Source organism: Manis pentadactyla, chromosome 3 (genome assembly GCF_030020395.1).
Source record: "Manis pentadactyla isolate mManPen7 chromosome 3, mManPen7.hap1, whole genome shotgun sequence".
Classification (NCBI taxonomy): domain Eukaryota; kingdom Metazoa; phylum Chordata; class Mammalia; order Pholidota; family Manidae; genus Manis; species Manis pentadactyla.
Genome location: NC_080021.1, coordinates 29,181,482 through 29,209,027, shown reverse-complemented (window position 1 = coordinate 29,209,027; position 27,546 = coordinate 29,181,482). Strand labels below are relative to the sequence as shown.

Genomic DNA, 27,546 nt, shown 5'->3' with positions numbered 1-27,546 from the left:
ATTGCTTCTTTCTCTCCTTTGCTCAAAAACCTTGATCTTAGTAAAAACACCTAACTATTCAGCCATTCATTTCAAGTTTCTCTTTATGTCTCCTTTATAAGCATGCATAGCTCACTTTGTCTGTCTGCCTTAGATGATAAGCCTCCAATAGGCTATTTTATAAGAGCAATAAATACTATTCTAAATTATTAACTGTTACTCTTTTATTTTGCTCTTCATTTTCTTCTGTTATTTTTCACATATATATTTACTTATCTGGAAAGCTAAGGATAATGCTGCTATGAGGTTTCTATTGTTTCATCTGTTCACTTAACAGATAAAAGCAAAATTCATCTTTATTAGTTGTGAATTAATTTTTTGAAATAATTCCATACCTGTTTACCATTAAAAAAACTCCATCTCAATGTTGTAACTAGCGGCTTGTAAACCATTCTAATGACTCACTAAATCAACTTGGTAGAATATGAGCTTTTCCATCTGTCAATTCACTGATTGCCTGGACTCATTCATTTCATTTTGCTGACTAGAAAGATATTCCCTTCATACCCAGGTCCTCTACGAGCTGGGTTCTCCAAAAGAGAGTGTGTTTTTAGACAAAGAAGCGTCATTCTTCAACAAAAGCTGTAGTTTTTCAACATCTATGAATAGGTATATTACTTGGCTGGATCTTCCATGTTACCATATACAAATTCTCCTCCTCCTACTAATGGTCTTGTGGGTGTTGGTAATTCATCTACGATACCTACGTCGCTCATTTTTAACTTCATTTTCAAGACTGAGATAAAATTCAGATACCATAAAAGTTACCCCTTTAAACAATAGATTTTTTTAGCATATTCACAGCATTGTACAATCAACCCCACTATCTAATTTCAAGACCCCAAAAGACTTCCTGTATTCATTAGCAGGAATTATAAATAGTACTCCCCATTTGTTCCACTTCCCAGTCCCTAGCAATCACTGATTTTTGATTTTGTAGGAAACTCTGCAAGGGAAGACAAGTTCTTTAAATGATTTTGACTGAATTACTGGTGCTTTTTAAAAATGAAAATTCCTTTTCATTGCTTAGTTTATTTCTTACTTCTATGTCATTGATTTTTCATTGATAGCAATTTTTATGACTTAAAAAATACTTATAACTACAAATATATTAGTATAAAATGAGTTTAGGCAAAAAACCAAACCAAACCAAAATCCCTCTAACAATTTATTACTCCTACCTGATCTCACAAATGTTGATTTCTCAGAAAAGTCTCCTGTGTCTTCTATATTAGTTCCAAAGACCACATCATAGCTCTCCATCAATTACTTTCAGGACACTGATTATAACTTGTAATTATATTTCTATTTGTATGCTTTTTTTGTTGTTTAAGATCTTTCTCTGTCTCTTAGCTGTAAGATCTATTACATCGGTTTCCATGTCCTTTCAGCAGGAGCATTTATACTTCTGTAGGCTACCATAGTATCTGTTTATATAAGACTTCTAATAAATGTATGTTATAAATTTTAGGAAAAATAAAATATACATTATATTAGTATCTTGCTGTAAACTAAATGCACAGAATGTAAAACTCACAGATATTTCAAACCCATATATATAGGGTAGCAGAACAAATGCAGTATGTAGTCCAAAACTTTGGGATCAGAAAGGTCTGGTTTTGAATTCCAGCCTCAGTCTTTACTAACTGAGTAGCTGCAAAAGAGGATGGTTCAAACTGCAACTGGAACAGAAATCACCTGTTAGATATGGTATATGGCATGCTTGAGGTAAAATTAACTAAGAAACTCTTCTGACCTACTGCAGAATCCAGAGTCAATATAATGAGGCTTTTCATAAGGCCTTTGGAAGATGAACTCACCTCCTCATTTCCAGGAAGGAATACAAAGCTTACACAAGGGGCAGATGGACGTTCCTGGTGCTTTTGCCAAACTTTTGTATGTGCATGAGAGAGAGAAAGAGGAGAGCGGAGGAGAAGCGAGGAGAGAAAGATAGAGAGATACTACCTAGGACACTGAGCATTGCTCTAGCAGTAGCTCAAGGCTTTTATTTTTCTTTCCTAATTTTCCCTAAGGATGAAGAGCACAGTACTCCATCCAGAGGAAGAGGAGCCTAAAACTTCAATTCATCTGTTTTCCCAAGGGGTAGGGGGGTTCACTGTGCTGGGCTGGTAATGGTCAATATGGATGTTGTCCTCTACTTCTTTGGGCTCTATATCCTTTAGAAATCCAGGGGGAAAACAGCCAACAATGTCTAGAGCAACAATGCTGGCCAACAATTTTCACTAGACCCTAAATGAATTTTCTTCTAACTGAATTTTAGCACTTACCTTTAGTTTCCAATGTAGGCAGCAAAGCACACAATTATCAGAGATAACTGGGATTTTGTCAACAACATAAATCACAGATATTTTTTACATTATAACTGTTTTCAGATACCACAAAAAATTGCTTATCAGTAGCAAAGATTAAACTAGATATTAAACTTACAGTTAGAACCATTATAAATTTAAAGCATTAAGAAGCAAAAATTTATTACATCAAAACTGTTATTTCAGTTACAGATTTTAAGTATTTTGATAACAACATTTCAGTATAATTGGTTAATCTTTCAAGTCTGTACTTTATTTTATACACTTAAAAAAAAATTATTCTAAGGACCATAGGATTCGTCACAGTGCACACACACACGAAAGAGGTTTCTCCAGCTCACAGCTGTTTACATTCTGAAATCACTGCTTACTGGATTTGAAAACACCATTGTGTCTTTAAAATGCAGTCTTCACTTGTAGTGAAAAAAAAAAAAAAAAAGAAAGAAACCCTATTCTAATTAGATTTCTCTCAAACCACCTTTTTTTTTTTTTTGGTCTCTCTGTTACCTTAACGGGTTGGCTTAAGGATTTTTACTTTGGCCCAAGAAGATCTGAAAAATATTGATTGTATTGGATGACCCTTTTTTTCCTGCTCCTTTGTGTCTTTATCTGAAAGGGCAGACCAATTCTTCCCTGAATCAGAAAAGTCCTAAAGCTCAGACTTGGACCTTAGGGCAAATACCCAGTTTTAGGGTTTGCTTAAGCTTGAAATTTTTTAGAACTATAGACTAAATATGGTTCAGTTCCACTCATTAACTCTCCCATGGGTTTCAATCTAACTCACTAGATTTGTGTTTCAGGATTTTGAACCAAATACCCTGTTGCACATAAGAGTTCCATATTGTCTTCTTTTATGCATTTATCTCCCTTAGGAATCATAGACTGAGTAGTTCACTGGTTGAAGCACAGGTGTAAAACGAAATTTTCTGTATTCAATAAAGGCAAGGGAAGGAACAGTTCCACCTTTCCTCTTATAGGGAGTCTCTTTGAAACATAATAGGCCCAACCTTTTGATTTTAAAGTACAAGCCTGCCAGCCTTCTGACTTTGGGAACTGTAAACACACACTTTTTAAATTAACTCAGAGTTCTTACAAAGTATATAATCAGAAGGTATACAAAAGACAAGGTATATCAATTTGTCTCTCAAGTTAAAAGAAGTATTATTTGTTCTTTATAAATTTGTGTGAGATTTTTTATCTGGTCTTTGTAGTATCTTTCACAGACTGTCTGCAATGTGCATTACATTCTATATGTACTTATTCAGTAATAAAACTGCTTTCTTTCTCTTTTAGGTTTTGTGGACTGAACTTTGTTAGAAAGATTTCTGTTGCCTCGATAGAAGACTTGGCTACCCTTAGACATCTTGTCTTATTACCTTAGTACCATTCCTTAGCAACAAGTTGACTCTGATCATGACTTAGACTTAATAATTATTGTTATATACTTTACTTTCTTCATCCATACGGAGAGAATTACTGGGTTGATTCAACTTTCTGTATAAGTAAATTTTTTTCCTGTTTTTCTGAAAAATACTGGCAACACATTAGGAAGGCATGTTTGAAATCTGACTTTAAATACAACTATATAGTAGTGGAGAATGGGGGACCTTAGTACAATGAGAGGCCATGTGACTACCCATGTGGAGACATGGTGTAGTGATTGAGATGCCAAAGGCAGGGAAAATAAAAGTGATTTAAATATGAGCTCTGAGGCAGTGGTCACAAGAAAATATGCTCTGAATTACAGGCATTGATTTGCAATCAAATTGCTCTTTACATGAGCGGTTCTACATAGTATGCTTGAGAATCCATAGCAGCAGGGATTTATTTATAACAATGTTAATGATTCTCTAGACTAGCATGCAGGAGGCCAGCTGGAGCAATAATGTACCTAAGAGAACCTGGAAAATAGCAGGTGCTCCATAACATCAGTTTTTCCCTTCTTATTTCTTTCAAATAATTCTCTTCCCCCATCATGTGAAAATGAAACATATTTTGGTTTTATCTTAATACTACCTTTTTTCAATACAAAATACATTCCTTGTAGCATGGTTCTTACATATAGTCTGTATATTATATTCATGAATAAAATTTATACGTGTAGCTGATGAAAGGCAGAGAGTTGATGGTACTCAGAAATACTTTACCACTAGCCCTTTGTTTTATGAATCTCTTGTCTACATGCTTTAATTATATCACATATTTAAATGGCATCAAATGCTGAATGTTCTGTATAGTAGACTAGATAATTTCTATAAGCATTTGTAATAGAATGGGGCTCTAGACTTGCTTCACACCTCAAAATCATTATAAACCTCAAAGGCATTTGAAATGAGGAATTAGCAGGAGGTAAATCATACATTTATGCAGAAGATCTGGAATAAATTTTCAGTTATGTACATCTTCATATACTCAAACAATACAATTTAATTAAATATAGGTTATTTTAGGTTACTATTGAGCGATAACTCTAAAGTTGGAAAACTGAAATTACAAAATGACCTGTTTTTGTTTGTTTGTTTGTTTGGTGCCAGATGACTATTGGATGTCTACCATTACATACTTATGTTTAGCTCTCTGGACAGACTTACAGGTATCTGTGATGGAGTTGCTGATTTTCAAAAGAACTGAGTTAACAATGACTTTATCTATTAGTGTATTTATATTCTGCACAAAGTTGTATTTCAAATAAAATGCAAAAATGTATTTCATATGAACAACTTTATTAGTTATCAGTAGGAATTTACCTTTTCTTAATTCTCATACTTTGCCTAAAGAAATATTTCAGAAATAAGTGGATAACCCAAAATCTTTTAACTCATTCTTTGTGCTGTGCATCCACTCATGAAACATTTAACTGAGTACAGTATGCCAGATAATCTTAGGCTCTGGAGACATAAAAAGATCAAATCAAGGTCATTTGTGGAATTAGTCAGTCTACCCACAGGGCAGTTATTAAGTGTATGGACTCCAAAACAAGATGATTAGGCCACTGTGACTTTGACTAAATGTCTCTCTGTGTCTTGGTTTCCTCATCTGTAAAATAAGAACATCAGTAGTCCCTAATTCATGGACTTAGTGAGGTATAAAATAACACTGTACAAAACTTTAAACTGTTCTCAATATAGGTAAGCTATCATGTCAGTATTCCCTAAAAGTTTGTCTTATTGAGCTCCTTGAAATTCTACCAACTTTCCTTAGTTTACCCTTGCTTGTACATGTTTACAAATGCTGAATGCTGCATGTGAAATACACCAAACATTTCCTCATGCTTTGTATCTTCTCTGGTTCCTTCTTTTTTTACTTTAAAGTTCAATTCACTACTACTTTCGTAAGACTTCCATGATCTCTCTGTGTAACTATGTCAGATGCACCTCCATGCTGTGCTCACAATACTCTTTTTATTTTTAGCAATGGATCTTATCTGTCTGTACCTCATCAGACTGTAAATCTCTCTAAGGGCAAGATCATACTGAATTCCTATTTTTATCCCTAATAGTTAGTGCAGGACCAGGCATATAACTGGTTGTTTTGAATGAATGCCTGTAAAAAAGGAATAAGTGATACTGTCTCTTCTTTAGCATAACTGGCAAGCTAGTGATTCCTTAACAGTCTAAATATGTTTACTCAGAGGGTCTTATTATTACAATTATCTGTCAGTTGAATGCTCACTGTATGATGAAAAGATCAAGAATGTTGCATTGGTATATTGTATATACATACAAATGTCAAATCATTATGTTGTACACCTGAAAGAAATATAATGTTATATGTAGATTACACCTCAATTAAGAAAAAAGAATGTTGCATCCATGGCCATTTCTTTTAAATATAATTATTTACCTTTCAAAGTTCTAAGGTCCCAAAATAACTAGGGTTTCACATGTATCAGAGATACCTTTACCAAGGATATATTGTTTTCAATTTTTAATACACTGATTCTTTATGGAATGGGCGAGGGGACATAGGTATAGTTTTTATCCTATGAGACAAGTGATCATATGCCTAAAGGAAGTCAGAGAGCTAAAGAAAAAGCATTCAGGCAGAAAGGATAGTAAGCAGAAAAGCCCTGAAGCAGTGTGAGCAGTGCTTTGGAAAACATCAGGGAGGCCAGGATGGCTCAAGGAGTTTAATAGGGAGCAGAATAGTAGAGGTCAGGGTATATGCAGGCAGATTAAGTAGAATTTCATATAATAAAATCTTTGGTGTTTCCTCAGATTTAGGAGGCCAGTGGTGGATTTGGGGTAAGCATATGCTATAATCTGACATTTGCTTTGGAGCTTCCTTTGTTATTTTCATCAGATATGTTAGGGGGAGACAAGAGAAGGAGAGAAACTAGTTAGGAGAGAAGCTAAGAGCCAAGACATAGCTGGTGCCCTTGATCAAGATAGATATGTGTTTATATAAATAAATGCAATGCCATTAGGTGAAATACAGTAAGTAATGAATATTAAGGAAAAATATGGAATCTGTTACTATTTCTGTTTTATTACCTTTAGCTAATATTGAGTCAGATTATGGATAAGAATGATATATGACTTCTACTTTAATCCAATAGGTCTAGGTCTATAGATAACCAAAGTAATTCAGATTTTTGACAGATACTTTCCAAAATATGAAAAATAATAAGGGAAGAAATTATTTTCCAAACAGTATTTTTGATCAGAACGTGAATTGCAGGTACAGATATCCTGTTCTGCTATCATTTAATATATGTGACAGTCTCATGAGATAAACTACAGGGTTTCTCATCACTGAGCAGGATTTACCACAGGCTATGTATCATTTTGGATCTACTTCTGAAAAATAGAGTCTCCCAGTGTCCAGCAAAGCTCTTAAAAACACTTTCTTCAGATTTAAAATGTACACTTAATCTTAAACCATGATAAAAATCTATATTCTAAAAGAGATAAATTTTGTAAATTCTTATGGTTCAGTGCAGGTTAAAAACATAATTTACTAAAAGCCTGCTTGTGTAAATTAATGTGTTACATGCTACAAAGTTATATGCAGCCCAAGGGTGATACTAAGCCAGTATTATAAGAAAAAGCAAAATATGGTTGCGTTTCAAGAGTTTGCAGAGTATGGTTATGTTGGGCTTGACTTTTACATTAAAAGAGAAAAGGTTTCCTTATGTTGGCACTTATTGATCGTAATCTATTAGTGAACTCCCTACTTATTTACTCTAAAGCAAAGCCTACCAGCTAGTTAAAATTTCCTGCCCATATTCTTAGAGGTTTTAGTCAGGATTCCTACTGTGGGGTAAGACTTAGCATGAAAAGCAGGAACAATAGCAAGTAATCTCAATCATTGATGAGACTAGAAATAGAGGCATAAACAAATTAATATACGATCAAGCAAATTACCAGAATAATAAAAAATAACATAACTCTGAAACACTAAAGAATGGGACTGGACGTGGCATAACTTTTGATCTTTTGTATCTGAAAATCAACAGGTCTTGTCTAGAGTTGGTAAATCAAGAAACAGCTTCATATGTTCTGCAGTCAGAGAGAAGAGAAGGCCATCAGAGCAATGCGGAGTAGAAACTACTAGAAGAGGAGATTGAGGAATAGGAGAATAGAGGGGGGCAGGGCAGGTGACCATTGCTTTAAATTGTTTTAAGTAGTAAGTTACCCTGCATTGTTTTCTTAGTTACCAATGCATATTTTACTTTGATTAAAACATACAATGTTTATCTCACTTAAAAAGAGTTTATCTTTATGAACAGCAAACCTTTCTAGTGCTGTTGTACATACTTTGCACACCAATTTTGTCTTTTAAAGTATTAGATTATTAAATATGAAAGTCTGCCAGTCCTGTGTAGTTTCAATTTTTGTATTATCATTGAAAGGAAAAACAAATAGATGCGTGTGAACCCGATCAAGAAACTAAAATGTTTTAAGCTATGCTCACTGTGACAGTTAATAGCCACAGAACCAAATGCTTTACATGTTATTTAATATAATTCTCCCAACAACTTAGAAATGATACAATATTACATCATGCTTAGATATACAAAATGAATAACTTGAACAAGGTCATATAGCTGACCCAGGCTTTTTTGGTTTTAAATCATAGTTAAATATATCTATTTCTAAAACAGTTCAGTTTTCCCTCCTCCACTGTACTAGAAATTATCAGTTGTGTTCATACTTAAATAAATGTATCTTAATTATTTTGCAATAGCTTAAAGCATGCATTGAGTAACTTTCACTTGATTTCCACACTGTTTTGGCATTACGGTTAAAAGTCTAGTGATATCCAACTTAATGGTACAAATTATCATCTCTTAAGAAATTTAAAAATACTGAACTCTGTGCTATTTCCTGGAGTGAGTGAATATGTTTCCATATAACATAAATAAATTAGACTTAATTAATCTTAAAAAGATAGAAATGTACTAGTTCAACTAAAATATAACACAAAATGCAAAGTGCAATGCGTATCTTCCAGTGCTATGGTACTTTTGGAACACTGTGGTGAAAAATTACATATATTAATATGCAAGTATTTGCCAGGTATTTTCTATGCCCTCTGTATGTGCTATGTTAATTAAATCTTCATAATAACCTATTGAATGAATAACCATTATCCAGTTTTAGAATGATTATTATTCAGTTTTGATTTTCAGATTCAAAAATCAAGGCTCACATGGACATACAATGGGGAAATGACAGCCTCTTCAACAGCTGGTGTTGGCAAAAGTGGACAGCTACATGTAAGAGAATGAAACTGGATCATTGTCTAACCCCATGCACAAAAGTAAACTCAAAATGGATCAAAGACCTGAATGTAAGTCATGAAACCATAAAACTCTTAGAAAAAAAACATAGGCAAAAATCTCTTGCACATAAACATGAACAACTTCTTCATGAACATATCTCCCCAGGCAAGGGAAACAAAGGCAAAAATGAACAAGTGGGACTATATCAAAATGAAAAGCTTCTGTACAGCAAAGGACACCATCAATAGACCAAAAAGACATCCTACAATATGGGAGAATATATTCATGAATGACAGATCCGATTAAGGGTTGACATCCAAAATATATAAAGAGCTCATGCACCTCAACAAACAAAAAGCAAATAATCCAATAAAAAAATGGTCAGAGGAGCTGAACAGACAGTTCTCTAAAGAAGAAATTCAGATGGCCAACAGACACATGAAAAGATGCTCCACATCGCTAGTCATCAGAGAAATGAAAATTAAAACCACAATGAGATATCACCTCACACCAGTAAGGATTGCCACCATCTAAAAGACAAAAAACAATAAAGGTTAGCGAGGTTGTGGAGAAAGGGGTATCCTTTTAAACTGCTGGTGGAAATGTAAATTAGTTCAACCATTGTGGAAAGCAGTATGGAGGTTCCTCAAAAAGCTCAAAATAGAAATACCTTTTGACCCAGGAATTCCACTCCTAGGAATTTACCCTAATAATGCAGCAGCCCAGTTTGAAAAAGATAGATGCACCCCTATGTTTATCGCAGTACTGTTTACAATAGCCAAGAATTGGAAGCAACCTAAGTGTCCATCAGTAGATGAATGGATAAAGAAGAGGTGGTACATATACACAATGGAATATTATTCAGCCATAAGAAGAAAACAAGTCCTACCATTTGCAACAACATGGATGGAGCTAGAGGGTATTATGCTCAGTGAAATAAGCCAGGCAGAGAAAGGCAAGTATCAAATGATTTCACTCATCTGTGAAGTTATAAGAACAAAGGAAAAACTGAAGGAGCAAAACAGCAGCAGACCCACAGAACCCAAGAATGGATTAACAGTTACCAAAGAGAAAGGGACTGGGGAGGATGGGTGGAAAGGGAGGGATAAGGCAGCAGGGGGAAGAAAGGGATCATTATCATTAGCATTTATTATGGGGGGGCCCAGGGAGAACTGTACAACACAGGGAAGACAAGTAGTGACTCTATAGCATCTTACTACGCTGATGGACAGAGACTGTTATGGGGTATGTTGGGGGGACTTGGTGATGGGGGGTGTCTAGTAAACATAATGTTCCTCATGTAACTGTAGATTAATGATACCAAAAAAAAAAAATCAAGGCTCAGCAGGCCTCAAATCACAGATATGGTAAAAAGAATTGAACACAGATCTATTCTTCCCTTTCCCTCCATTTTGTCTGTATGTAGGACTATTTGACCAACATGAAATACACTTAGATGATTTTGATATCATGAAATATTTTTAGTTCAGAAGGATTTATTTGTATGTATTATGGCATATTCCATGATGAAATTAACATTTTTATGGCCCACCAACATACATACTGGAAAAGAACAGGATTACTCTAGGCAGGCATATTATTAAGAGAATGATTTGTACACTGGTAATAACATTATTTTAACCTAGGTCATTGAAAACCATCTATTAAATTACTTATCTCAGTAATTAACACCTATCCTGTTGATCTATAGTTTTCTGTATCCTTTGAGTTTTCTCTGTTAGGATTTTTGGTGATTTCTTCTATGGCTCCTGGAAATTTTCCATGATTTCTTAATGATTAATGACAGTAAACTTTGAAAACTGCTTTTCTAAGTTTAAATATGTTTTATTAGTTATATACACTTTAGATTCTTTGTATGGGTCTAAATGCTAAGATATTACAATCATTAAAATTTTCTGTAAACTTCCATGTTGTCAATTCTTTTTCTTTTCTCCTTGGCAGAGTTAAATCCAAAGTACTATTTCTCTTTTCATTCCCTTTATCTTCTGACAAATGAAACTATCAAGTCAAGAATTAACTAGCTGTTCTGATAATAACAGAGTGACCATTTAGTAGGTATCTACCATTTCTTTATTACTTAACATTTTGAAGAATTTCAGTAATCCTCATTTTAGAATAATTGAAGAGGTCAAATGACTTTGTCACTCAGAAACCATGTAAGCATAATTCTAATACAGAAAAACATTATACAACTAAAATTGACATGTATATAATATGCCAGAAATCTATAATTTTAACCATCAGATCAATGTTGTTGGCTTTTTGTCCACTGAAATTCATAGTAAAAAATGCACTTTATATCATTGCAAAATACAAATACACACCTACATACACACACACACACACACACACACACACACACACACACACAGGTATATGTATATTTATTGTATTTTATTTATCTCTGTATATACAACTGCAAAAAGTTCCACAAAATAGTATTTATCTTTACTATGCTTTTTGAATTGTAATTTTCTTCTTTTTTTCCTTTTTATATATATATCTTTATTTTATACAATTTTACATCAATTGTAAAATGCTGGTCATGACCCAGTGAGGTGATTTTGTGACTCACTGGTGGTGACCGCATAGTTTGGAAAATCTGCCCTAGATGATATCATCACCATGTCAACTTGTATAATGCATTAGGATCATTCAATTGACTAAGGAGTCTGTGGTAGCTTTCCATAGTGATATCATTGTTTCTCTTTCCTTATTGAGCTGTTTTTTATTTTTCCACTATATCTCTATCCTCATAGAGTTATATACACATATGATTTTTTTTTCTATTTTAGATTGGTATGAATTTATTCTCATCTTTTAGTAGAAAGGTACATTCTAAAGAGATACTTCATCATTTTCATAAATAAATATGGACTAGTGGATTTTTTTTTTAGACTTTCTTTTTTTTTTTGAGAAAGCATCTCTCATATTTATTGATCAAATGGTTAACAATAAAATTCTGTATAGGGGACTCAATGCACAATCATTAATCAACCCCAAGCCTAATTCATAACAGTCTCCAATCTTCTGAAGCATAACAAACAAGTTCTTACATGGTGAACAAGTTCTTACATAGTGAATAAGTTCTTACATGGTGAACAGTGCAAGGGCAGTCATATCACAGAAACTTTTGGTTTTGATCACGCATCATGAACTATAAACAATCAAGTCAGATATGATTATTCATTTATATGTGAATCCCACATTTCTCCCTTATTTTTTTTAAATAAAATGCTGAAGTGGTAGGTAGATGCAAGATAAAGGTAGAAAACATAATTTAGTGCTGTAAGAGGGCAAATGTAGATGATCAGGTCTGTGTCTATAGACTAAGTATTAATTCAAGCTAGATAAGGGCAACAAAACATCCACAGATGCAGAAGATTTCTCTCAAAACACGAGAGGTGAGGTTCTAAGCCTCACCTCTGTTGATCCCCAATTTATCACCTGATGGCCCCCCTGCGACTGTGCCTGTCTTAGGTTGTTCCTCCCTTGAGGAATCTTACCCGTCTCTGGCTAACCAGTCATCTTTCAGGGCCATACAGGGAAATGTAAAGTTGGTAAGTGAGAGAGAAGCAATATTGTTTGAAAAGGTTAGCTTTTTACTTCTTTGAAGATTTATGCACTGTGGCTTCTATGCCCAGCATTTGTCTTGAGGTATCTTTACCACTTGGAAGAATTATGATACTCGGTAATTTTCGATATGAGGCATGAATTCTACTAAAGCGTTGTAATTAGGAAGGAAGAAGAAAAGCTATAGAAGTAGCAGATGGAAGAAAACATGGGAAGATTGATTATTTCTTTGACATATCTTCTTGTAGAGTAACATAAGCATGTATAGGTTTTAAACTACTAATTAAATTGCATACACACATTAATGTAATAGGAATACAGCTACATAACAAAAGCAGACCTACAAGCATATGATTTTTGAACATGCATTTTTTTCTCCTAATAAAATTATTTTATTTACTTACAATATCCATCTCCAAGAGCTTGAAATAAAATTTTCACTGTCTACAATTGAACTCTATGTCAGTGTCTTTTAGAATGTCCTATTTTTCATTAAAATAATTTCTAAACTACTCTGTGTTTGACTTTCTGTTTAACACTCAGATACAGGTTTTTGGAGAAGCCACCAGGTTACCAATTTCAACACTGTCAAATCAGTCTTTGTTTTGGAAACTCCTCTGGGTATTTATCCAGAAATATATATTCCTGAAATTCTGAACCATCATCATCAAAACCTGCTTGATTGTTAATTGGAGACGCCCAGTTTTCCCTCCTGTATCCACATGATCATGTCTTCAAAACCACTCTGAATGAGCTGTTCATTTGTCACAGCTCACTGCCTAGCAAATTCTATACCCTAAGTGAAAGTGATGTCTCTGTTTCAGGTGCGTCTTTGGTGACTGCCTTTATTTCAAAAAAGTTAAGTCTTTTTTCCTTGAATATATTTTGTCTAAGACTTTTTCTAAGATCAGCAGATTTCTCCTGGCTCTGATCCTGGTCAGATCCTTCATCAAACTGAATCTGATGCTCTGGTCTTGTGCTGACTGTAACTAGCAGATCTGGCAAATTTCATATCTGATATTATGCTGCTGAAACTAATTTTAGGTCTTTCTCCATCTTTCTTGATGTCCTTGAGTCTTCCTACTGCTGCTGGAGCTGTCTGAGCAGCTCCAACTTGGTTGTTGATTTTAGACAACCTAATTCTCAGAAGAAATGTATATTTTCTATATTTCTACTTTAGTGGAAGATTTATCACCAATTCTTGATAATACTTAAGTTATTGAATTTATCTACTTTTGTTGAAATTTCAGTTTCAGTGAGTTTATTCCTTACTTACTCCACTGATACTTTTGAGTACCTAATATTTTCAGGCACTCTGCTAAGTCCTGAATACAGAACAGGTAACATCCTGCTCTCAGTGAGCTCACCTACTATAACATGCACATTCACAGACATCTGGAATATAAAGTTTTCTGAAACCACTTCTTCATTGAATCCAATTTAAAAATCCTTGATAAAATCTCTGCATTGCCCATACCACACTTGTGGATTGTATGCTAAATGGTTGCTTATTTAAAAATATAGAAATGGTTTTGAACATTTCTTGATTCTCTGTAATAATGAAAAGTTAGTAAAAAATGGTTCTTACCATGGCAACTTGGCAAGGCTCTATTCCATCCAGGCCGTCCATCGTCTCCCATGATACAGGTGAGCGTCGAATAACCTTGAAGAACATAGCCAGCATCACAGTAATACGTGACCGTTGACCCTAATTTATAATCCATCCCAAGTCTGGTGCCATTCATTATACTGCCTGGATCAAAGCAGGACTCTCGGAGTTTTGCTGTAAAAGAGTGTCAATATAAAATGAATTGTTTTAAAATACCATTTTCTATGAAACCTTTAAAATGTCTTTATTTCTCCCTTTCAATGAAAGGGAAAACCACCAGCATCTTTTCTGCCTCTATTTGAGAGCTCAAAATACAAAGTGGGCCTTAGCCATATCTGACATTGTGTTAATTCTTACTGATTAGTAAGAGAACAAAATTCTTCATTGGTCTGCTCATTAAAATCAGTATTATAAATACTAAATATACTTATATAAAATATATAAAATATAAATATACTAATATATAAGCTACTAAATTTAATGAGACTATATAGTCAAACACACAGTTTTAGAGTTTATCAGAAATTACATGTTATAATCCATGCATATGTAGTTTGAATGGATTATATTAGAAAACAATCAGTACTTATTTATTTATTTAAAAGACCTTCCCCCAAATAATGTATACCCATTCCATGTGACTGAACCTAGAAATGAGCTCAGTACATTTCATGTCTGGGAGAAAGTAAAAGACACTTTTTCTCTATTCTAAAACCATTTCTCTTAATTTACCTCCTCTAGTCATCTCACACATTTCTATCAGAGGTCTGTGCATTATAAACTAGCAACAAAGTATAAAATCCCAACCATGATCTTTATGGACACAGAGTCTATGTCAAAATCAAGCACTTTCAAAGCTAATAGTTCCAGACAAATTGAGAAGTAAAGTCCATTCACAACAAAGGAATTGTTTTGTGAATACTCAGATGGTGAACTAATGAGATTGTCAGAACATTCTGAAAATACATAGAGAAACAGGAAAATTAGTTCATCCATTTTGGGGAGTAGTGCTAGAATACTTTGTTATTAACAAACTGGGGTAATGCCTTAATATTTCCATTTTATTATTATAGATAATTGTTAATATCAATAATTATTAATGTTATTAAAATAAATAATAAAGATATTATAGATAATAATAACAAATAATAAAGAAATGCGCAAAGTAAGGGCCATCACCAACTCAGGATAACAAATGTGGTGATTTTCTACATTAGAATTTATCTTAACGTTCATTGGATGTCAGGAAGTGGATATGACTCATGGAATTACTGTAATTTACGTCAATAATATCTTGGTGTTTGGCTATTATAGAGATTATATCCAAATCTGATTAATTGCAATAGCAAGAATATATTTATTCCATTCATAAAAGTTTGCAGAGTCAAAGCAGTTCAACATTTATAGGAAATGAAATAAATTTGTGCTTTAGGAAGAACACTATATAAGGTTTCTCACAATTTCAGCTAGAGGGGAAATGATGTAATCAAACATTTAAATGCTTTCAATAGAATACCAGAGGAATGAAGAAGGTCCACTTTCCTTCCTTTCTTCCTTCTTTCCAACAAATATTGAGGAACCCACTACCTGACTCACTGGAAATACAGCAGTGAACAATCAGAAAATACTCTGGTTCTTGTGGCATTTAGAATCTATTAAGAATTATATTAAATAAATACTTCTAGTAAAAGTGATGAGTATTGCATAAAGGGAACATTCAGGAATGTTCCTGAAGAACTGACATCTAAACTGAGCCTTAAGAGATGAAGTACTGACTAGATGAAAGAGGGAGGAGGGCATGAAGGGGAAAAGGTGTATGTCACGTGCAAGTCAGATTAACCTGATTCCTGAGTTTCAATCCTTAGCTAAATAACTTGATTTTCTCTCAAGGGTATGCACATATACACACATATGTGCATGCACACACATACACATGCATACACACATGAAATTTTCATCCCACACATTATATTCAGACTCCACTATGAAAATTGCTTCCCAATCCAATGCACTGTATTTCTTCTCAGGTAAAATATTCACACAATGCCGTTTTCGGGAAATAACCAGGAGGGTGAACACTAAATTTTGCTACTAAGAATGGGGCTTTAGTTTTGCAGAGGTTGGCTTGTTTTTAAGAATAAAACCTCACATTGAGCCTTTCCTCAAACAGGCAGGAAAACACAATGTAACTTCTCAGCAGAACAGCAACATAGCAGTTACAGCTGGCCTTTGTGAAATGGAGCTAAGTCCCTTGAGGGAAAAGCAAGGACTGAAATTACAGTATAAAAGTATTAATCTCTTTGACAGCTCCAATTGCCTAATATTCACCTTTTTAAAAGTTTGGTTTTTCCTTCTTTAAAGTTCTCTCAAAAGTTTCAGTGACATATCAGTGAATCTATAATGCGAACATCTTACTTTTTGAGGAAAGGAGATTATGGTTAACAAAATAAAAATATTGCCTCTAAAAATTTTATATTGCTAGCCTCATTTTGAAAGGATTCATTTATCTCATGTGTACACACTACTTTAAATCTATGGTGAATAGGTTTCTATGAATAATATGGTCCTTGTTTTATTTTAATGTATGCTATAGCAAGTACATCAGAAAATTCTAAAAACGCCTGGAGAATCCTCATGTAAAGGTCTAGGCAGTAGATGGAAAGGTGAACTTAGTTTCTGGAAAAGTAAATTGCGAGGTAGAAAAGTTGATAGCATTATTATTTATGACTACTTGTATTTGGCTTACTAATAATTTGCCTACTGAATAGATACTAGATAAAAGAGTCCCTTGCTTTATATTCTCCAAGTACACTATATTAGAAGACGTCTGTTGGAAGATAGAAGTAAGCATAAGCAATAAAGTTTATATCTTGTATATTTACCTATAGCTTTTCTTTTCCTTTTTAAGGATCATGTATTTTTCAGATTTTTTCTGTAGGGAATTAAAATATCATAAATGTTTATTTTAATGAAAAAGCTTGACATTACTGAGTTGAAAATGTGCCTTAAAGAAGATTGAATGGGTAAAACTAAACTTTACTCTGCTTTTGTTTCCATTTTATTCATGAATGAATACAGATGGTGCTATAGGTAGTAAGCATAATATCTATAACATTTTAAAGTTTTTATCATATTTAGATCAGGCATAGTGATAATTAAATAATGTTCATTCATTCATGCTTAATGGCTGATTGATAAATAAATACCTTTTCTGGGCTAATAAGAACCATAAGCATTTTTATTATTAAAGGGATTTTAATTCAAAATGTATTCCCATATATAGGTAAATACTCATGAAGGGACAATTATTATGAATTATATCATTCTGAGGATAATCAAAATTAGTTATATTTTTTGAGAGGTGACCAGAGAATATTATATCCAACTTCCTGTTATTTACAGAATAGTGGATATGTGTGATTAGGCATATACATGAGTTCATATGTTCAGCAACTAATAGCCATGTTCCCTTCAAGTTGTGTATGCATTGCAGTCCCCTCATCTAACTATAATCAGTCCCAAGAGGCCCTCCCTATTAACAGCCCCAGGTGAGTCTGGCCAGATCTCCCATGGTGCTCTTTGAGAATAAATATAAACCATACATAGATCTCTCTTATTTTCAAAAACACTGCTGCAATGGGAATGAAATGATTTTCCCCAGAAAACTTCTGGGCACAGTTGCAATTTAATAGGATGTGCTATTAAAAAAACTATCTTACCTTAAATTGCTATGCTAATTCAGAAAGTAATTTTTGTTACTTTAAGGTTCTTGGAGCAGATGATTTATATCATATATATATACAACCATTCATAGGTCTTTTACTGTACATATTGGTGCCTATAAATTGACATCCCCTAAACTAAAGCACCAGCTGCTAGGAGGTTGCCTTCCATAGCACAAAACTGTGTATTCTCTTTCAACCAAATCAATATATTTTGTTTCAATATTACAAATATCATTATTATGAGTCATATTTGTATAAATATTATGATCATAAATATTTAAGACAATCTTAGTGACATTATAATCTAAAATGGTCTTAATATTAGAACAATGTAAATGAGAACACTGTTTAAACTCTAAATATTTATTAAACTGTAAATTTGTTAGTATTGTATCTTCTTGAAATTACTGAGATAAATAGAGATTAGGCCTGATTTAAACTCTTTGGGGACATTGCTTCCAAATTAGCAAAATATTTTCCCTTAACCCCAAACTTCCACTTCTCTGTTCCAATTTATGGGTGTCTACAACACTGGAACATATCGACCATTGTTTTATGTAAACAAAAAGTGGTATTTTTTCCAGAATTCATGTTAACAGGCTTGTGTTTATGTGATATTCAAATATAGGACTTGTTCATTGTTCAAATGCTTTGTTTGCATAGTTTCTATGAATCTGCATCCAAACAGAAGTAAGATTCGGTAAGGAGAACAATTGCAACTATATTCTGGTATGAGCTATAATAGAGGTAGGTGTTGGACTTATGGCTTTTTAATTAAATGCCTACTAAAAGCATTATTTAGAGGGAGAGTCAGGACCAAAAAGCTTTACTTTTTCAGTGGGCTAACAGAAATCAACATGCTTAAGTCAAAATATATGACATGTATTACAATGACAAAGGAAACGTTTTTACTATCCAAGGATTCCATGTATATGCCAGTTCATTTTGGGATTGCACATTTTATCTTAAAAATTCTGAGATGTTTGTCTCCCTGTGGCAGAAATAAATGTAAGGAACACTTTAACAGCTTTAAGAAACTGGACAATTAAAGAGGTAATTATTTTTGAAATAAGGATAGGAAATAGGGAGGCTGAGAAGAAAAGACATACTGGGGAACCTGAAGTAGGGAGTAGAATTTTCTCCGAGGTGAGGGTTTTGACGACCCTTATGATGATAATTAATTAGATTTGGTTTGGGAGTATAATGAACCCAGTACTAACATGATAAAGAAATACCATCTGGAATGTAAAATTGGACCTTGTGAAATTATGTGTAAGAGGGTGTTTGTGTAGTATTTGACAATGGTGTGGAGTAACTGTAGTGTCCAGGAAGAAGGATCATAGTTCATGGAATTTCTCTTTACCTGTACTCTTATATTATTATTTGCCTTTACTCTTATTGGTAATAGATTTTCCCAAGTATTACAATAATTGCTAGATAAAGCATATTTTTAAAAATGGTGATGATATAAATACTTTAGAAATATAATTAGAGAGTTTAAATTAGTGGGTATATACAAAAAAACTTCACCCATCAGTTACATGATGCTCTTCTCTCCAAGCATACTGGAGGCATGCATAAACATTTATTGTGTGATAAGCCACAAAATAAATCTTAAGACCTACCAAAGAATTAGAATCATACATATCTGACTGCAGTACAAGTAAATTTGAAATTTATAATTAAACATAAATTGAAATTCAATGAAATTATTTTAAAGTAACTCTTAAGCACAGCAAAAATCATACTACCATACAATTAGAACAAATTTAGGGTTGAATAATAAATCTCTCAATATTTAAACTCCTGCAAAGTAACTGAAGTGGTACTTAGAGGAAAACTTACAGCCATGGGAGTTCATATTAAAAGTGAAAAAATAGAAATTTAATATGATTAGTATTTATTTATTTCAGTAAGTTAGAAAAAACAAAAGCAAATATAGAAAAAATATGGAAGAAATAATATAGATAAAAGTAATATTAACAAAAATACTAAATATTAATAGACATACAGCAACAAATAAAGTAAGGTATTACTGTGAATATTTTCATGTCAACACATTTGAAAACTTGAATGGAAATAACTAATTTTTAGAAAAACATTTTTAAAATCTAAAATTAAATAGAAAACCTGAATTCTCCCACTCACAAAGCCATTTTCTTACTTTGCTTTGTAAGAGGAAAGAACCAGAGAAGGCTTAGTTTTTTCCATGGGCATGAAATCCATATCATGTTCATGTCCCACAAGAATTTCCAAGTCATGATGTAGACATTAGAGGACTCCAAGATCTGTATCTTGCTTACTTGTGAGTTTTCCTTTTCTTTACAAAAGCTTTCTTTAAACCATTCTATTTTAATTTATCTAGGCTTCTTCTGATAGCCCTGAAGAGACAAATCCCCTGTTCCCATGGCAAATGCAAAAGGAATTTCAATTGCATATGTGTTACTGTAGTTTTTAAAACAAGAATACAATGATCTTAGGCAATAAGGCTTGCCAAATTTGATGATGGATACTTTGAAGTTTGTTTTATTATACTGTGTAAGTTTTGATTATTTAAAATATTTCATAATAAAAAAGGCAAGTGATAAGTAACAAATCCAAACTATGTATTTTTAGAACTCAGTTGATAGCTTGAGATGAATTATTTCTTTTATGACTCAATTATTGAAAAATAAAATTTAACTTTAAACAACTAAGATCTAATTCATTCTTAGAGTCAATAAGTTTAAAACTTAATGAAATGTTTATAACATTAATAGGCATTGTAATATTGATATATTTAAATACTTGCAGAAATATTCTAAAATATTATAAATATCACATTTTATTCTCCATATTTTGGATGATGACACATCTAAATATCTTTAGACATTTTTCAAAACATAATTATCATTACACATTCTCCTTATCACTGAGAGTAATTTCTGAGTAAAGATGTGGAATCTTCAGCTTCCAAAAAATGAGTTTGTTTTTTAAAAAATATTTTGCAATCTCAGCCAACTTCCACAGTATACTAATTGCTAATTTGTTTGCCTGATACATTTCCTTTGGTAGTAATTAGGGAAATGCTAATTTCCTTCTCACTGATAGGAAAAGTCTACAGTGAGAGTCCTTTTATGAGATGAATTGAGGTAGTCTGCACTAAGAAATTCATATTTAACTAACCACTGACAATGGCCAATACAAAATTATTCTCCTGTATAAAACACAATTTAAATCATGATGCTACAATTGAATATTCACATTTACCTTTATATTCTAAATGAAATCCAGTGTAACTAACAGATCCATCACTCCGAAAAGCCAAGTGCATGGTATTTGAGCTGCTTTCTATTCTTTCTGGTAATTTGCTGTCTTGAAAACTTCCAATCAGTGGGCTATTACTGTCTGGTCCATCATATATATAGAGGAAGTCATAGTTTGGTTCTATGCTAAAACTAAAAAAAAAGAAAGAGTGAGGAAAAGTAAGTGGAATAGTTATTAATAAGGTATTAAGCATAATAGTCACATTGTCATCTTCAGTCAGTATCTTTAAAAATAACAACAGATGTCAAAATAAGCTAATTTGATAATTCACTTGGCAGTAACACACTGAATAAGGATATCAAATCAGCAGTGGAAAGAGAAAAACATCTTGATATTTTCAAATATTTCCTAGTTGGCATTGTGTCTACAGGGAATACAAGTGATTGAAAGGCAGACAGCTTAGCTAATGAAAGGGTACAGGGTTTCCCCTCAGAGATGTAAGTTCAAGACTTGTTTCTGTTCCTTGTTAGCTACATATCCATATGTAAGTTACTTTATGTCAGTAAAATATAAAGGACAATAACTATTTAAAATATTTTTCACCTGGATATTTCGTATCATGAAAATACAACCTCTTTCTTCTTGGTCAATGGTACTATTTATCTTCAACTTCAAAATTTATGAGCATTTTTTGCTGTTTTAAAATGCAACTCTACATATCACATTCAAACAATGGTTTGAAATACAAAATTTGCATTTAAATTATTCAAATGAAGCACTGCACATTGTATTAGGTATTCTTTTCCATGAGAGTAAATATATTTTCTTCTTTTAGAACTTAATGCAGGAGAAATCAAAACAATATTTTGTTGTCAACATTAAATAGTGTGTGAATAAGGACATTTTAGCATGTAAATTACTCAAATCAATATTTTAATATTGCAAAATTTGCATAATAAACTTGCCTTAACAATCTTCAAAAGTATGAAAATAGCCCCATAATGACTACAGAACCCACATATTAGGAAGGCAGAAGATAGGCAATCATTTTTCTCTCTTTTACCTAGCTCATAGTGTGGCAGAGAAAAGGATGGATTCAATGGGATATTAAGAAAAATCGACAAGTTCACAATATAAAATAAAAGTGATAAAGCTAGCATTGTTAATCATCCATTATGGAACAACTGTTCTGCCAAGTTTTTATCATCTTTGCATCTACATAAGAAACTTGTTAGGTGAGAGAGATTGTTTCCAAATATAATAGATTTATAGAGGTTAAGTTTCCACAGCCATTCTAACTCTTTAGTGTTCATGTATGAGAGAGAGGAACCCATCTAGTTTATTTGTGCATAGAGAGTGATGAAAAAAGACTGGGATAATGCAGTTTCCCAACCTTTCCATACATATAAGGGACTCAGTAAAACAAGAGAAAATTGGAGGACTACCACATTGTTGTATTTTATTTTAATTTATTAAGTATCTTCACAAGTGTAATCAAATTAATTATTCTTAAAATCTTTAAGTGGGTATGAGGCCTGATTTTAGGGAACTTTGCAGTAATATAGCAGAAATCAGAGAATAAGGCCTTAATTCATTACTTACTTACTACCTTTGTTCTGGGGTAAAGCACAACCTTTCTGAACTTAATCTTTTTCAACATTAAGATTTGATGAGAATCACAACTTCTTCTCTCACTGTTGGGAGAATCACTAGGAGTAAGTGCTTTATAAATGATATATTATAGTGGCATACATTATCTGGGGAAGGCCAAAAGCCTATGTAACAATGGATTGTAGTACATTTCTTGTTTTATTTCTAGTTTGGTCTTAAATAAATACCTCAGAATATTGATTTGTAACTTCTTTGAAAGTGAAAATAAAATAAAAAAGTAATCTTTTCCCAGGAAATTTTGGAACATTAGCTGTAATGATTATTTTTCCTGAAAAATGGGAAGGACAGTACATTCTAAAAGTACATTCTGTTTTACAAGGCATTGTCACACATACTAGCTTTGTCTTGTCCATAATCCTGTGGGGGTATAAGGAAGGGATTATCATTACCATTTTCCTAATGAGTACACTAAGGCCCTGGAACATCAGTGGTCTCCCTGAAGTCACATAATAAATGCACAGCTGGAAGTCAAGTTTAGTTCTATACACTTCATGTAATTTAGCTTTCTACCATGCATTTATTAACTAAAATAATTTTATAAGTAAACTAAATCCTGTGTCATTTCTAATGTTTGGATTACCATTTCCTCAACTATGAAGATGGGAATTATCATACTTACTTTAGCAAGTTGTCTTATAACTGGGTCCTGAGATACAAGTAATATTATCATCATTGCTGCTTTATTACCAATTGTCAATGTATCACTACAAACTATATAAATTAAAATTCCATATATTTATACTTTTTCAAATTCTCATTAGTTCAATTTTTCTTTTCCTTATTCTTTTTTTAAAACTTGGTTTCAATGTATTAGAAAAATGCATATTTAATCTTAATATTTTATATAAATAGCAAACAGTTCAACATAGTAGCAGAAGGAAGGGTTGTGTTACCTAGAGCTGATGTACATGAGTCCTGGACATTGGACATATAGGAACATTCCTACTTACGAGCTCTTTGAGTTGCTGATACCTAACATTCCCATTGAAATATGAAGGGGAGGAGTTAGGCCAGGTTTTGTGATAACAGCTGTAAGCTCTCTATGAGGAAACAGAGGCTCATTCAAATAAATACCTTAACTGAGGTCACACAGATGACAACCGCAGAGCTACAGCTCAAACTCAGTCACCTTCTTTCCCTCACAGGAAGCTACGTCCTCAACTACTTCAGTTCTAAGCTAACCATGCAATCGACATTTCTAAATAACAAATGTGAGTTTTGGAACACTACCATGTCAAGTTATTTTATGAGACAAGTTCTGCTAAGAAATCATATGGAAATGATACATCAGATTCTTTGTCAACTTGACTTAATGACAACACCAGAAAGGGTAGGTCGAATATGTGTCTTCAGAGACCCATGGTGTTGCTGGACATATAGGTGTTTAGGTCCTTTATAGAGATTTTAGGTGGTGCACATATAGGAGAAAAAAAAGTACTTCAAGTGCTGACCTTTTAATTTTGAAGTTTAGGAAAAACTGAATTTTTTGAAGCAGAGATGGTAAGAACAGGGAGGAGGTAAGGTTATAAAGAGATCACATTTCATAAGGGTCAATAAAGCACTCAACCTTTAATAATGTTTCTTTTACACCGGAATCTAGGGAAGATACTCATCCACTAGCTTTCAGAATTGCACTGGCATTTATAATATTACACAAAGCTTTGTAAACTGTTGATTACATAGTATTAGCATTTGAATTAGCAAAAAAAAAACCATGTATAGAAATAAAATTCTTTCTAGTGCAAATGCTAAAGCAAAATGACCAGAAAGATTTAAAAAATGTGGAACTGTATAGAACTCACCTGATAAATGCCAAGGAGATAACATAGTCAGCATTGACAGTGATAGTCCAGTCACAGTCCCTGCTATGGGGATATGGATGAGGGAAGTTTGGCGAAAGAATAAAGCCTGAAGATCCTGTTAAATTGCCTCCACAGGGTGCTTTAATTGAAACAAACAAACAAACAAAACCCCTTAAGTGATTAGTAAAACGTATTAGCTATCAATATTTGTGAAAACACTTCTCTAAAACTGTTTAGGAAGTTTCCGTACAGACTTGACCTTTTATACTATTGGATGTTTGAATATTGCATTGTCTTTTGAGAGAGGCCATTAAATATTAAATACATACATACATACATGGATACATTGAATTTAGCTCCTTTATTGGCTTCTAAAGACAAGAAAAAAATTACATATGTACTTCTATCCCTTTTTTATTACTATTTTATTTCATGTAAAAGTAAAGCATTGAGAAGAGGGGTGAAGATAGTTTCCCCAAGGTTACTATGAAAAATCTGAAGGTTGCAGAAAATGGACGAAACAAAGTAAAGCAAAATCTCATTAAGTGGAATAACAGAAGATGAGATATTTCACTCATTTTCACAGCTTCCCCAGTACCTTTTTTATATATTTACAGAGTAAGAGGCTTTGATAATAGTTAACAAATGAGAATGGATAATTAACTGAGAACCTACAGCACTTTACAATAAACCACTCTTTAACTGAGTGATACTCTTAAATTCTAGTGGACTGACTTGTTGATGAAACAGTTACTACATTTATTATGCAGCCCCAAACAAAGGTTTTTGCAACACTTCAATGGAGAGGCTGAAAAACTTGTCAGTGAAATTCAGAGAATAGATTCTTTAGGGAATTAGTGTTGAAGTCTGTTAAACAGTTTATGATCAGAAAATAATATATTACACAGAGTTGGCAGCCTCTCAGAAATAGAAAAATGAAGATATGGAGGGCCCTGGTGATGGAGTAGGGCAGTAGGGATATAAAGTTGTGTGTGCACATGCACACACACACACACACACACACACACACATGAAAGGGAGATAAATATTGGGATTCTCATGATGACATGATGTCTTCTACACATAATCAGTACACCAGCATTATTCTCTTATCTGAGTTTGAAATTATAGTTTTCTTAGATAATTTTGCCATTCAGTTATGAGGCATGACACATAAAACTGGTTTTGGAAGGAGAATTTTGGTTCTGACAACATTTCACATCTCTGTTCTTTAGCTAAGTCTAGATATGCAAAATCAGCACTTTAATTTGGTGGTTTTCACCATCTAAATTATGGATGTCTGCTATTACATTTTTCCATGCCCCTTGTTACCCTTGCCTCAGCGCCTCAAAGACAGTGGATGACTTAGTTACTATCTACTGAGAATACTGATTTGCTCAGACTTAATTTATTCACTACTGCTTAACCATCACCTGTACATTTTTGTGGTATCTGATCAAATGATTAGACATAAACTATCTCAACTTTCGATAGTTGTTCCTCTCTGAATTTTAATAACTTCTGAACATTTCTCTCTATAAACAGGATATAGAGTCCTTTCCATTTATCAGGGTAACACCTTCAGCTCTGTCACACCATCTCTCTTCCTTCTCCAGGACCCTCGTTCATTAGTCTCCTCTGTTCTTTCTGGCTTCTTCTCCTTTGTCCACAGACATACTCAAGTATCTTTCATTCTAAAAATAAACAAAGCTCCCTATGATCTCGTTCCTTTTACCTTTTTTCAGTAGAAAATACTGATTTTTACCTGATGGTTGAGAAATCTCCTCACCCTTTGGATTTGGTTAGATGGGCTTACTGTGATGAACCACCCTTCCCCATATGAGTCAGATAAGACTTGTCATGTTTCATAAGACCCCTTAAGTAAATCCCCCTAATTTTCCTATGACAAGACCATATACAGACCCTGCAAATTCCCATTCATTGACTTCATACGATTCACTGACCTGCTCATCATCACTAATCAATCAGAATAAAATGCTTATAACCCTATCTCTAATTAAGCTGTGCCCCTTCCTTTGAGACTATGAACTTAGACCCTCCCTCAGCCTTCATCTAGCACACAATCCCTCCTGAGGACAGACTGGACTCAGACCATAGCATTCTCTGGTCTACATCCCATTCCTCACAGACCTGGTTCCTTTTAGCCTTGTATATTCCTCTTCACAGAAGAAAAATCTCTTTGCATAACTCTTAAGATGCTTGTAGGTCTATGGTCACATTGTGCTCCTTATCCCAGTAAGTCTCCACTGCCCCAGCCCTGCAATAATTCTCTTTAAATAAAAGTTTCTCCTTACTTATTTTGAATTTGTTTTTCATTTTACAACTAAGTCTTTTGAAAAGGAGGTCTAATCTCACTGACTCTTTCTTTACCTATGTGCTGTATTTACCTGTAGGCAGACTAACATGATTAGCAAAGTAGGTCAGCACTAGAAACATTGTTTCTTATGCTGTATCTCAAAGAAAAACACTAAAAGTATTCATCTTGAGAAAACTTATCTTCAGGAATGGAACAGTTTATATTTTAAATTATTTGTAGAGGACACAATAATCTTTTTGTTGCTCAGGGATTCCAGATGTCTTTATTTGGTCCTTTCTGCCTCCATTCTTTCTCCAGACATTGCCTCTCCCTCAGCCTCCTTGCTCCCGACACAAACGTTTCTTAGTTTGCCTGGAAATGACTTTCATACTGACTAATATAATGGAGCCTTTTCTGCCTTTATCTTTCTCTTCCTATTGGTAGTTATTCTTAACTGTCGACTTCACCTTAAGTACACTCTCCTTG

At 33.4% G+C, this 27,546-nt stretch overlaps 1 protein-coding gene and 1 pseudogene across 5 annotated transcripts in view; both read right to left on the bottom strand.

Annotated features, from left to right (window-relative positions):
* The window catches only part of CSMD3 (CUB and Sushi multiple domains 3), a 1,218,504-nt gene that overhangs the window by 265,467 nt on the left and 925,491 nt on the right, over positions 1–27,546 (bottom strand). For all 5 annotated transcript variants that reach the window (XM_057497816.1, XM_036876426.2, XM_057497817.1 and 2 more), the window contains 3 exons: positions 24,744–24,882; positions 21,274–21,461; positions 14,279–14,473 (listed from right to left, as the gene is read on the bottom strand). In XM_057497816.1, coding sequence (XP_057353799.1) covers positions 14,279–14,473; positions 21,274–21,461; positions 24,744–24,882 — 522 coding nt within the window. The remainder of the gene's footprint in view (positions 1–14,278; positions 14,474–21,273; positions 21,462–24,743; positions 24,883–27,546) is intronic.
* Positions 13,128–14,085, bottom strand: LOC118907642 (28S ribosomal protein S31, mitochondrial-like; annotated as a pseudogene).